A 13,568-nucleotide genomic window follows, 5' to 3' on the forward strand; every position below is an offset into this window, starting at 1 on the left:
TATTTATATTTTTTTTTACTCATGTTAAATTTATGTCTTGAAATGAATGCAACAATTTTTTTTTAAAACCCACAGTATATTAATATAATAAAAAGATTGCTAAGATTGCTCAAATTTATGTTAATTTTACAATTTAATTTATCACTTATTTATCACAGTTTATTCTGTAAAGGAAAAATAATAAATTAGAAGCCGTGACTTACAATACATGGCAACACATACATTCACAACGGCAGAAACTTCCAGCCAAATATATACAGTAAACACACTCACTGGAGCTCTGGGGCAGGTTGCTGAAGAAGCCCCTGAGGCGGATGGCGAGCCACTCCATGCTCTCCTGCAGGTTAGCGAGAGCTTTCAGATCACTCACGTCCCTCAGAATCTCATTCTGAGGAATCAGCTTATCACCCAGATTCCCTGTCAAAACCTCAGACTCCTTGGCAAATGCCGCCCTGAGACACACAGAAAAAGAAATAATGAACAATTCCAGCTTTAAAAAAGGCCTTGCTTGTGTTTAATCATTTTTCCATGTTGCCTGCTGAATGTGGCTATGGCGTCGATACAGATTGATTTTAATAACAGCTCAGCACAACTGAACTGTCTGTGGTGGATGTTAATTAAACCAGTGCTTAGAAGGGGAAAAGATCTGTAAAGGTGAAGCTTGTCATTTTTTGCATGTTAAAATATTTCTAGACCAGTTTATTGAGAAACATTAGAAGTCATTTAAAAAGTGTAAATAAATTGGCATGTACATTTTATTTGGGGGGTGGGAAAACATATTTGTCCAAACAGATGGGCAGCAGGAGTTATTATATCATATTTATATATTTTTTATTATATATATTTTTATTTTATTTAGAAGTTGAATTAAAAAGGTGGAGACGTTCAAAGGGGAAAAGCCATGCTGCATGTCCTGGTGGGAAGGTGTGATGAAAATATCTTGGTACTTTATTCTGGGCACCGCTGTTGGCGCAGACTCAACACTGGCCAGATGCCCACACCGGTGCTAATGTGTACTTTAAAAAGGCTTTCCCTTACTCTCATTCTCATAACCACAGCAGCAGCTGACGCCTAGCTGCACAGGCACATTCTGACGAATGACGCTGAAACAAATCTATAAATCCGTATTTTCTTTGACCTCCTGATCTACAGGTCTGTGATAAATGTGAGAGAAAAAAAAATCCATGTGTCTCATTTCTGAGCGCTGTTAAATTCTTCAAGATAAAAATGCAGCGTCTATTGAATGGAAGACTTTTTAACAAGCTTTTATCACTCTGTATAGCATTGCCATACATGTGGCGTAATCCCTCTTTAGCTGATGAAACTGTCAGGGTCATTTATATGATAAAAGCCTCCCGCTCGCCCTCTGCGTTTAGCTTCAACAGGTCGGCTAGATTGGATTTTTCTGTCCCACATAACCAGTTCATTTATTTATTGTACAATTGCAGGCCATGGCACATCCAAACCGACGAGAGAACACTTTGAGGGCAATTTTGATAAAAATGGAGGTCCCCCTCCCTCTTGTCCAATCACAGTTTTCCTCATACTTGTGTCTTCTTTAATTCAAGTGTGCACTTGAGAGGAAAAGAGAGGAAGGGAGGGAGATAGAGTGAGCAAGTGAATCGAAAACAGAATTGTGTGTGTTTGGGATGCTGGAATGTTCCGGCAGATAGTGTGATTGCCTGCAGTTGAATTTGTTCTTGTTCAAAGATGTCTGCTGAAGCCATAAGGGCTAGATTTCATCCTCTGTGACACAGAACCCAAGCAGGATACCAAAATGCATCGCCGTCTGACAAAGCAAAAATAACCTTATTTTTCGACGAAGAGCAATTTTTGGACTTGAAATGGATTGAATACATAAGTGTGTTTATTGATCTTATTTACAGGAGGTAAAGGCCTGCACATCTGTGTTACAGCACGCAAACCCCGACTGTGTGTTAACCTGCTCGGATATGAGGTGATAGGAGTTGTGCGAGTGTGTGAATACACTGTGTGCTCTGTGATGAATCTGTGTGGAGAGCTCACATTGGGGACAGTGTGTATTTGTAGTGTGTGTGTGTGTGTGTATTAGCGTGCGCTCTCACCGCGTGAAGTCCTCTTCCTCTTCTCTCTTCTGTCTGAGCTGTCTGGGTTGGGTCATGCTGGCCCAGTTGGGCAGAGACTGTAGCAAACGGCTGATGTCTTCATCTTTAGCCCAGGATGCACTGATGGTCAGCTTCTCCTCGCACTGTACGATACCCCTACAACACACACACCACATAATAATCTCAAAACTTTTTACAGATTTTTTTACTTTTAAAATCTTAAACTGATTTAATTCAATTTTAGGAAATTGGAAAATTGTGTCTTAACTGTTTAAGGCTGTAAAAATGTAACACAAAGTCATTATGTTTTTAATAAATATTATATAAAATGTGTTTTATTTATTATATAAAATGTCTCAATTATAATATTATTTAAATCTTTCAAATGATTTACACGTATATATATATATATTATGTTATTTATTATGTTATTATTATTTTATATTATGTTTAATTTAATTAATTACACAATGTGCTGATTAATTAATCAAATTAATTGCAAAAAGTAATTGCACATCAAATTTGGCTAAGATTTAAAAAAAAAAAAAAGAGCTTAAGAATTGATGTGTTATTTAATTCAAAATTACACACATTTTTAGGCTTCAATGGCCATAAGGGTGAGTAAATGATGACAGAATTTTTGGGTGAACTATAACTTTAATACATTGTTTTTTTAAATGTATTAATATGGAAATATGGAAAAAATAACTAATGAATTGATACTCATAAATAATAATACAAATTATTATATTATATTATCTCCACAGTTCAATGTGTTTGTAAACGTGCACATTATATAATACTTATCAGATCATAAATTAATGTTCTGCAATAGCTAAAATTATGAAATGAATCTACTGATTTGTTAAGTGCTATATTATGATTTGTTAATGACTTGTAAATGGAAGATATCATAAAGTGTGATGAAACTCTTTATAAGGAGCTACATTTAGAACAAAGTCTGTGATTGGCTGAGAGATTGAACAAGCTCCGTTTCTCTTTGTGTCTCAAAATATTATAAAATATGAAAATGAACTATACATTCAGAAAAATGTTTTCAGTATTGCATAAGCAGGCCATTAAAAGTGTGCAATCGATGACAAGAGTTCTGAGGATACAGGGAGGCAGACGAGTGCGGATGAATGAACTGTTATTGTGATGTGATGTGTGGAATGATTGAACAGATCATGTAGAACATATCACAATGCATTTCACTCATCTTATGGCTAAGAATGAGGGAGATAGAACAAAAGAAAGACAGAGAAGGAGACAAAGAGAGGGACAGATGTGATTATTGTGTGAGGAAACGGCTGCCTCTGCACTTTCTACCCATGATTGAGCTCAGTTCAGACCCCTGCTGACTTACACATATGTGCGCGCACACACACACACACGCTTCACTTAAACACATGAGCAGGGCAATCATCCAATGTTTTTAATATCAAGGTTTTCAGAAATCTTTAGACGCCCCGGGGGTCTGTGAAGGTACTACAGGGAGTACATTTAGAAGACAAATAGATTTGTAAAATTGATTTTTCTTCATTTTAAAGAAATGTCTAACTATTTGAATGAACATTAATGATTGATCTAAGGCATTATGTCTGGCTATTCGTCAGACTGATTTAAAACAGAAACTATTCATTAAAAGAACCAGCACAAACCGACTACACTGGCCATGCTGGATAGTTTTGATTCACTAAAAAGAATCACTTTATGAGAGTCATTTGTTCGTGAATCAGACACTGATATGTTTTGACTAGGAAGAACTACTTCATAAGAGTCAGTGTAGTCAGGAATTAGACTACACTGGTCTCGTTGCATGTTATTGATACACTAAAAAGAACTGCCTCATACGAGTCATAGGCTTAAGAATCAGACACACCTGGTTGTGTGCATGTTTTTGACTCACTAAGAACCACTTCATAAGAGTCCTTAGTTCATGAATCTGAACATTGCATGTTGTTATTGCGTGCAGCCTGCCAAGTGAACTAAACAGATGGACATTTCTTGCCATTATGCTGTAGTATCTTTTTATTGCATCACATTCAATACAGACTCCAAACTCACATTCACACTAGTAAAACAGGATTGTGTGTGAGTCACATAGTATTATTACCTGTATGCAGCATTGCAGATCTCCTTGTACTCCTTGAGCTTGTCACAGACCATCTCCAGGAACTGGTTGGAGTATGCACTGAGATCCTGCATCAGACTCATTAGATCCTGAATTGACTTCTCCACAACCACAGTGCTCTGAAAACACACACACACACACACACTCAATATGATACACTCAGAAGTCAGGGCATCACCTCTATTCGTTTCTATGAATCAGACGATTGCTTTAGAAACTCTAAATGTCGCTGTTGTTAAGGTGCAGGGGAGGTTCTGGTCTGAGGTCAGGGTTGAGTTTAAGGATGACCAGTTCAGGCGCCCTCTATAAAGGACCGTGATAGACTACAGAATTCTGCAGTCTATCTGCTCAATTGCTCACTTTTGAGCAATCACGTCAAATAGCCCGAAAAACAAACATGATCAAAACCCTCCATTCACCTGTCAGAGCTGGACAACCCTGCTGCGGTAAATGAAGCACCACGATCCAGAAACATATGACCAGGGATATTATTTTATATGTGTGGCAATGACAAGCCTCCACTAGTTCACAACACCCTTCAGGCACTGCGTCTTCCTCTCTACTATTTAACGATTGCACCCTGTCATTAAAGCTAATGACGCTAATAGCAGAATAACTCTCCGCTCAAACAGAACGGAAGCCCGGGGACAAAGCAGCGCCACATTTTAACACTGTGAAGGGCCAAAACACAAGAGCCATGAGTGTTAGCATAGTCACTAACATTTCTAATGCCACTAGTGACTGACTGAAAGTGACAGCGAGAGTAAGTCATTGGCAGAAGGATGGTAACAGTGCACTGAATCGTAGCTTACTTGTGGCACTGGCGCAAATGTTCTGTTTAATTGGACTCAGCACTAACTCAATCCGACCACATCATGACCCATCCAGCACAGCAGGGGGCAGCAGCGGGTGCCCCGAGTAGTTTGTTCTTATTAGCGCATTGCTGTACATTTGGCGTGCAATCTGCTAACACACATATCACTGCCTGCTGCCTGCGCCCCCTGCCTGAGCCCCAGGGGCGGAGAGCAAGGTAATGATCCGTGGCACTGCCCTGGCCCATCAAGCTCTCTAGCAGTAAACTGCACCAGGGAACTGAGGGGGGGGTGGGGGAGAAACAACTCAGCGGGGGAACGCTAGCCTTCAAAGCTATGCCCCTGGTCACACTGACTGGAGCAAGTCCATCAACACCATAGTGTGTCCGATTATGTGTGTGAACGAGCGTCTAGGAAAGGTTGGCATGGTGACTGGGAACTGAGAATAAAACATATCGCTTGGAAAATACATACATCACAGTAAAAATTATCGTTGGTTTAACTTAAAAAAGTAAGTTACCTGGTCAAAATGTTCAGTTCATTTAAATTAGAAAATTTGAGTTAATACAACAAACAGACACTCAAAATATGAATGAAATAAATAATAAAGTATCTGAATCACATTAATTATAAATTGACGTCTGACAAATTATAAAAAGTTGTGATACATTTTATGATTTTTTTTATAAAGTATTTTAAAGATTATCATATACAGTACACACACACTGTGAAAATAAGTTACTGGTTGCCTTAAAATTTATATTTTTGAGAATTGACAAGCTTAATCCAAATATTATTAAAATATTTTGTAAGCATATTGGGTAATTGTGAAACATGGCAAACTGTGCTATTTTCATGATTTATCAAATTTTTATGTGGTTCATAATATTTTGAGTTTCTATTTATTAAACCAATTTACTTCATTGTATCAACTCAAAATGTGTTATTTCAAAAAACTACAAATTTTAAGGCAACCAAGTTACTTACTTTTGTACTTTTTTTTTAACAGTGTATACATATCTCCATAGTTTTCATTTATAAATATTCTCCATATATATAAATATTTAATATATAGAGAAGGTTGGGATTTGCCATGGATGCTTTGCCCTGCTACTCAAAAGGGACAGTAAATGCCAAAAATAAGTGTTATATTATGTTTTTGTTCGAGTTTTTTTTGTCCAAGATGAACGTTAAGTGGGAGATTTATTAGAGTTGAATGTTTTGCTATGCAAGTTTAGAAGATTTTCTGTTATATTGGGGGATTTCAAATTTAGTTTTTTTTTTACATGCATTCCAGTTTACAGTGAGTAGTTAAAACAATATAGGCACACTTTTTCACAACATGAATGCAAAGAGGAATTATGTTTTGAAAAGTATTCTTTATATGCACCAATATAACAATACACACGCAATTTTACCTACATATATTTTTTACTTGCATTATTTAAAAATGCAACACAGAGACTTCTATAAACATGTATAAGTAATGACCTATCCGATTCATGAATCAGCCCAACACTACTTTCATGTTAATGAGGTTTAAATGAGTAAATAAATCTTAGTGATCTCATATACACAAGTCATGGCCGATCATGACACAAGGAGAGATTGTGAAACTGCCGTGGCCTTTAGTAAAGTCAATAGTCAAATAAGAGCATTAAAATCATAGCCAGTGTTTATGATGCTCATTTACATTGCCAACATAATATTGAATAGATCATGCATTTTCGATAAACTGCTCAGGCCTGATAAAAGCTACTGAGAATGACCAGAGTAATATCATTGAAGAAGAACCTGCAATATTTGGTTTCTCTTTCCCCCTCTCATTTGGGAAGCTCAATATTTCCCAGTAAACAATGTCTCTAAGCTCCATTATTCAAGTAACAAATGCCCCAGCGCTATGCGGCACATGTCTAATTCTCCTCATTTAACACACTCATTCGTCTTAGCCCCAGAAATCATTAAAAAGTAATCAAGCTCGAGAGAGAGAGAGAGAGAGAGAGAGAGAGAGAGAGAGAGAGAGAGAGAGAGAGAGAGAGAGAGAGAGAGAGAGAGAGAGAGAGAGAGAGAGAGAGAGAGAGAGAGAGAGAGAGAGAGAAGGAGAGGAAAATAGAGTTAAAGGATGGAAAGAAGCCTCACAAGCGAAACAGACAGACGGTGAGAGCTTTAAAAATCAAACCAGCAGAGGTTCTTGTCTCATCGCTAACAAAATCCTTCCTTTCAACTTAAATATCACACTGTACCATGAGAGGTTTAAGATCTGTTGTGGGAAATATCTGCTTCTCCTGTGACCCATTCTCACACTCACAGAGCACCTCTGAATTCTTAGTTGAGTACGTCCAGCCACGCCAGCCTTGATTACAGTCCTCCTTTGCGCAGAGGTGTTTAAAATGAGCAGAGCTGCTGGAGGGAGTGTTTGCTAATGGCAGAAGGTTTAGCGCAGTATAAATGAAGAGAGTCATAATAATGAACGCTCAGCTTGCAGTGGGACTCGACTGGTGAGCGTCAATGAGAGGGAAACACAACACGCAGTGGAGCCGAGAGAACTTAACGCACATGCTTAGGGACGTGTGTATATACACAAATCACACATACACACACTCTCTCTCACAGAATGCAAAGTAGAACCATCAGAGTCGCAATAGAAATGGCAGAGCTCTTCATAGTGGCTGCCAAAAGCATCTAAATCACTTGCAGGCAGCTTTTCTCCAACAAAATGAGTACATTCAGCTGAGCTTCACCCAAAACACACAACAGATTGATTTATGGACATGAAGATAATATTAATGAAGACAATGCTAATAATAGTGTTATATAAAATATCAAAAACTACGATTTTATTCAGCATTGTCTTCTCCCATTGGCGACCCGAATCATTGATCGATTCACTGATTCATGAACCGTTTGATTTTTTTTTGGAGGCACATGAAAGAGAAGACAATGCTGAATAAAGTCGTAGTTTTTGATATTTTTGGACCAAAATGTATTTTCGATGCTTCAAGAGACTCTAATCAACCAACTGATGTCACATATGGACTATTTTGATGATGTTTTTATTAGCTTTCTGGACATGGACAGTGAAGTGGGCATTGACTGCATTATGCTCTGGGACTAAAATATAAAATATCTTAAACTGTGTTCTGAAGATGAACGGAGGTCTTACGGGTGTGGCATGACATTAGGGTGAGTCGTTAATGACATCAATTTCATTTTTGGGTGAACTAACCCTTTAAGGCTTTATAAAATGTAAACAAATGAGTTATAAAAAAAAAATTGCCCACCAAAATTCACTGTATAGTACAAAACCACAATTGGTACCAGGCTGTAAATGTTTTTTTTTGCTGTTGTAAAGTCAGGCATTTTAACATGGGGCTCAATGAGATTCTGCTCCCTTCTGGAGACTGTCCCTAGTGGCCAGGCAATGAATTACAGTTTAAGTTACTTCCGCATTGGCTTCAACAGAAACTGGGGGCGGTTGCCGGTTGGTGTAGACACAACTGTGCGCAAGATGCGGAAATTGAAGTATACCCGGGGCTTTAGTCTTGTGCCGTGTTTGAAATCGCCCCTCTTTTACCCTCATTTACTATTTCCTACATTACTCCACTAATATAGTCCACTTGAAGGAATGAATGAAAACGAGTGAGTGAATTCGACACTGAGTGTCGGGCTTCGATTTTGAATTTTGCATACGTTTCATTCAGTGCACGACTCTCACAGTGCATTATGGGTATTCTTTAGATGTTAAGCGTACATCAGTTGTACATTAGTAAATTGCGGTGCATTGTGAGACTGAACGAGTGCACTCAATAACATCCACTATGGTTTTAGACACCACTACAAATGGCTGTCCCTTCAAAAAATGCCGTATTTAAGGGTATAGGGAGCGATTTCAGACACGGCCTTCCATCTTTTTCAGTATAGCTGGTTGTTCTGTTCACGTTTTTTGAGTCTTTTCCATCCTGACTGTTTTTGTTTTCTTTGAGTTTGTAAATAAAAACAGATTGCTGCAAATAAAGCCTGTTCATTTCATCTCTGAGTCAACCAACCATGACAAATAGTTATTACTATTATTTCAATCATATTTAGATCATACATTTCCAATATATCCATATTATTCATTTAGACCACTGAAGCACATGCATAAATCTTATTAAAAATATATATTTTTTCCCATTTCTTACAGAAGTACCAAGTCAAATCACATTCTTGTGAACTTCAAACTTTCATTTAAAATAGACCAAAAAAATGATGTAAAATATAACTGGCTCATGTAACTGTATTTGTCCTTGTCAAAAGAGTCTTTGACCTAAAATAATGCATTTTAATGATGTTATAACAGTGTAGCAGAAGTCAAACTTGAACATAGCCAGTGATCAGGCTTAATACTATACTCAAATGTCAAACAACTACTATATAAAATTGAACAATTTCAGGTAATAGGTTTCGAGATCTGGTGTTCTAGAACTCTACACAGTCACGACATTGAGGAAAAATGTGGTCAAACAAGCTGCTTTACCCAGTTTGTGCATCATAGGTACATCAATGAGAACATTTCCACTATCTCTTGATATAATCAGTCAAAGTTTTTAACTTTCAATTTAAAAAAAAAGTGTTGACTATACTTTGACTTTTAATTGAGTCAAATTTTGACAGAAAAACATCTCAGTATTTCTTTTACGCCCATGCAGTGTAAGCAGAGATCTCTTACAGTGGCAGCAGATGTACTGAGATACTGTAATAATACAGGATTTACACACACACCTTTGGATCAAACAACCAAGAAATCATTGTCCTTACATTTTAAACTCGGCCTTAAATGTTAAATAACTGAGCGATGGAATTTATTCCAATGAACATTCATTACACATATGTAATTAAATAATACTTATAAATATATATTTATAATATTGTATTAATTTCCATGACTTCTCCATGCCTTGTAGTCACAATTTCAAATCTGTTAAAATCACCAGATTTTTCAATTCAGAATGGATGACAAGCTGGTGGACAGATGTTGAGATGAGGCCGAGTGTGTTTAAAGAAGGTTCACGGGCCATGGGTTTTCTCCATTAATCCAGTTCTGACCCCATTGCACAGAGTTCAGAGCATTTAACCTGAACCGTTCCGGCACTTCAATTACCCCCCCACCACACACACACACACACACACGCACGCACGCACGCACAGAGCGAACAAGTACAAACATTTATACATTGTGTGCATACATGCAAACAGTGACATAATGCATACTAAATGAATTTGGTAGAGCACTTTCTTGTGGTTTAGAGGTGAGAAAAGCATGCAGAAACACACAAGAATCTCCAGGGTAAAGGAGTGTAATGCATGAGAAGGGCAGCGTTGCGACACTTCATTCATCACTGTCAGTGTGACTGTACACCACTGAGACCCACGGACTTGCACTCACGTGCCAACATGACCCTGCCACTCAACCGAAACGCAACTCTATGGACAGATGCAGATGCAGGAGCTTGCTTCTGTGGCTCTTTACAGGGTTAGTTCATACAAAAAGAAAGCGTGTCACTATTCATTCAACCTCATGTCGTTTCAAACATGTATGACTGACTGACTTCAATGCAGAACACAATGTTTACATCACATTTTTCCAATGTAATTGAACGGATAAAGGGACAAAAAAGGCACAATTAAAGTGGCCCATATGACTTGTGCACTATATTTGTAAGTGTTTTGAAGTGCTGGTGCTGTCAAATTGATTGATCGCATCCTAAATAAAAGTTCATGTTTACATAATATATATGTGTGTGTGCATAATTATTATGTATATATATTAAAACACAGATGCATGCATGTATATATAAGAAATTGTGTTATATTTACATGTAAACTATTTATATTTTTATATAATATAAATTATAAAAATATATAGTAGAATATATACATGCAAATATTTATTAAATATATGCATGAATGAGTATGTGTTTATATATACATAATAATTATACCCAGTACAAAAATATTTTATATTAACATGAACTTTTATTTTGGATATGATTGATCGCGATTAATCCATTTCACTAATTTAAACACTGAAATATTTAAATATATGACAGCTATTGCAGAGAGAAAGAAGATTATTTAATAAAATAGTATTTATTACCTATTTTAACTATTTATTATCATCATTAAATCATTTATTAGATTTTATAAGGGGAAAAAGTCAATTATTAAAACATGTTTTTCATTATTCATTGTCATTGTAAGAAAAAGAGTAGGTTAAAACGCTTTGCTGAAAATTTGTCATACAGAAACGAAATGAAGGTGAACAAGTCGTAATTTTTTTGTTCCTGTGTGAGCTATTCTTTCATGCCTCCATTATAGCTATCAGCATTCTACGTCTGACATTGTTTGAGTCAGACCGAGGTGAAGTACAGGCCAAACACACAAGCGCAACCCGCAAACATGCATGACATGTGGAACAACTACATAAATGTAAGCCTGTCATTTCTTCTAAAGCGGGGTGTGTGAGTGACAGGCTCGACGAGCGAAACAAACTGAGTGGCACAAAAGCGCTAGGACTGCACTTCCTGCCGTAAATCCGCTGGCAGCAGGATTAAGCCTGTTTTATTAGAAGTGATTTAAATAAAGGTACACCGCCTCTGGAGGAGAGCTGATTACCGAACAAATGGATACAACAGTGTTCAATCCAAATGTAAACCCACATTCATCACAACTGAGGATCAATCTGAGGGCATAAACAGTGCGTTTAATTGCAAGCTTTTTCCAAATCAAGGATGAATATGAGCCAAAATATTATAGATTTAGTTTGAACGCACAATCGTTGATAATAAAAACAGATACTGTGTATACAGCTCTAACATTGTACCTCCAAACACAACTTACTATCTCTTACTTTCTTTTCCGAAGTTCCTCAAAGTCTTACAGTCTCACTTTGGCACAATAGCACCACACATAAATCCATCATAAATGTAGCAACACTGAGATTCAACGTTATGCTTTTTTCTCAATAACGCACACATGCTCACATACACCCCCTGAAATAGAGCCATATGGGGCTAATGGTGCAGAGAGGGGAACAAACAGAAGGCGATGATATACACATTATCATTATGGAACGGATGTTTGTGTGCACACATATGCACGTATAAACCCTGCAGAAACACCCCAATGCACTGGAAATATATGGAAATATATTAAAATGACTTAAAACAGCTAAAGTGCACTCGGAGCAGTTCTCTTCAAATTCAAAGTTTGGTAAGGTTCTCACTGTAGGCCTAAAGAAACGCTTGCCTTTCTGCACTTGGCCAGCATATTTGGCTACATTTGCACTGTTTTCTTGTTTTAGCTCCATAGGCAAAGATTAGCTTTACTCCTTCTGTGGTAAACCCACATGTAAACTAAAATATAAACACAGTACCAAATTCAGGCTGCATTTGGTGATAACGCTTGTCAGTCTCTTGCACACTGTCAGTTCAGGTAGGGGTCCAGCCCAAGTTTAGGCCACTGTTGGTGGAGGAAGATTATTGGTGAAAAGAGGAACTGTATTTGGCCTACAGGTGAAGAAACACACTCGGCAGGCAACTCTTGTGCAGTTGAAGCCTGAAGAAATAATGCTGGCCTGAGGGAGGAACCCAAGTCAGAACAGTGGTGTTCTGAAGTAACGACAGAAAAGAAAAAAAAGATAGAAGGTGATGGTGCCCTGCCTAAAGGACAGAACAAAGAGTGTACACTGCATCACTGTCAGCTGAATCTTGATAAATTTCATCAGTTCAATTGAAAGGACTGCAGTCTTTTGGAGTAATAACATGAATTTACCAGGATAATCTAGTTCAGGTCTCGAGTTGACTGACCAACACTTTAAGGTGGAGGTTCTAAAACTGCAGAGTGTGAAGAAAGGTTAGAAGGGGTCGTGGAAAATGATTTATTGTCATCATGGAAAAATAACTCTATATACTTGTATAGCATATTAGCAAAAGTGTTGAAGATCAATAATTCATTAAACACTAAATTATTCTATGGATTCGGATGTCTGCATTTCCTGTAACTTTATATAATAACGTCACTTGAATGACCTGAAGGCATCAGTGACACACACGTTCTCTATTCAGACACGCTATATGCATCTATAAAATAAAATAAAAAAAAATATATATATATATATATATATATATATATATATATATATATATATATATATATATATATATATATATATATATATATATATATATTTTTTTTTTTTTTTTTTTTTTTGGTAAAGACCTTCAATATCTGTTTAAAAAGAGTTCCCAATCCAACTCTAGCTATGCAATGGATAGAAAAAAAAATAAGAAAAAAATAAAATATGTGATAATACCTACAGATAAAAATGAGGTCAGGACAATGCCACCCAAACCTGACTTGTTCTGTGATTGGCTGTTTTTGTGGTGATGAGGAGTCACTAATAAAGGTGCACAAACTGTGCTCCTCTAATGGAGCTGAGCACTACAAGATGCCAATCAACAGATAGCACACACAGAACCACAGACACACACACACACA

The 13,568-nt window shown here is 37.0% G+C and overlaps 1 protein-coding gene across 1 annotated transcript in view; it reads right to left on the reverse strand.

The window, feature by feature from the left end:
* exoc4 (exocyst complex component 4) overlaps positions 1–13,568 on the reverse strand; it is a 153,693-nt gene that overhangs the window by 24,595 nt on the left and 115,530 nt on the right. Inside the window, exons 12-14 of the mRNA XM_067427352.1 lie at positions 4,201–4,337; positions 2,085–2,240; positions 274–452 (exon numbers count right to left, since the gene is read on the reverse strand). Coding sequence (XP_067283453.1) covers positions 274–452; positions 2,085–2,240; positions 4,201–4,337 — 472 coding nt within the window. The remainder of the gene's footprint in view (positions 1–273; positions 453–2,084; positions 2,241–4,200; positions 4,338–13,568) is intronic.

The sequence above is a fragment of the Pseudorasbora parva genome, chromosome 20 (genome assembly GCF_024679245.1).
Source record: "Pseudorasbora parva isolate DD20220531a chromosome 20, ASM2467924v1, whole genome shotgun sequence".
NCBI classification, from domain to species: Eukaryota; Metazoa; Chordata; class Actinopteri; order Cypriniformes; family Gobionidae; genus Pseudorasbora; species Pseudorasbora parva.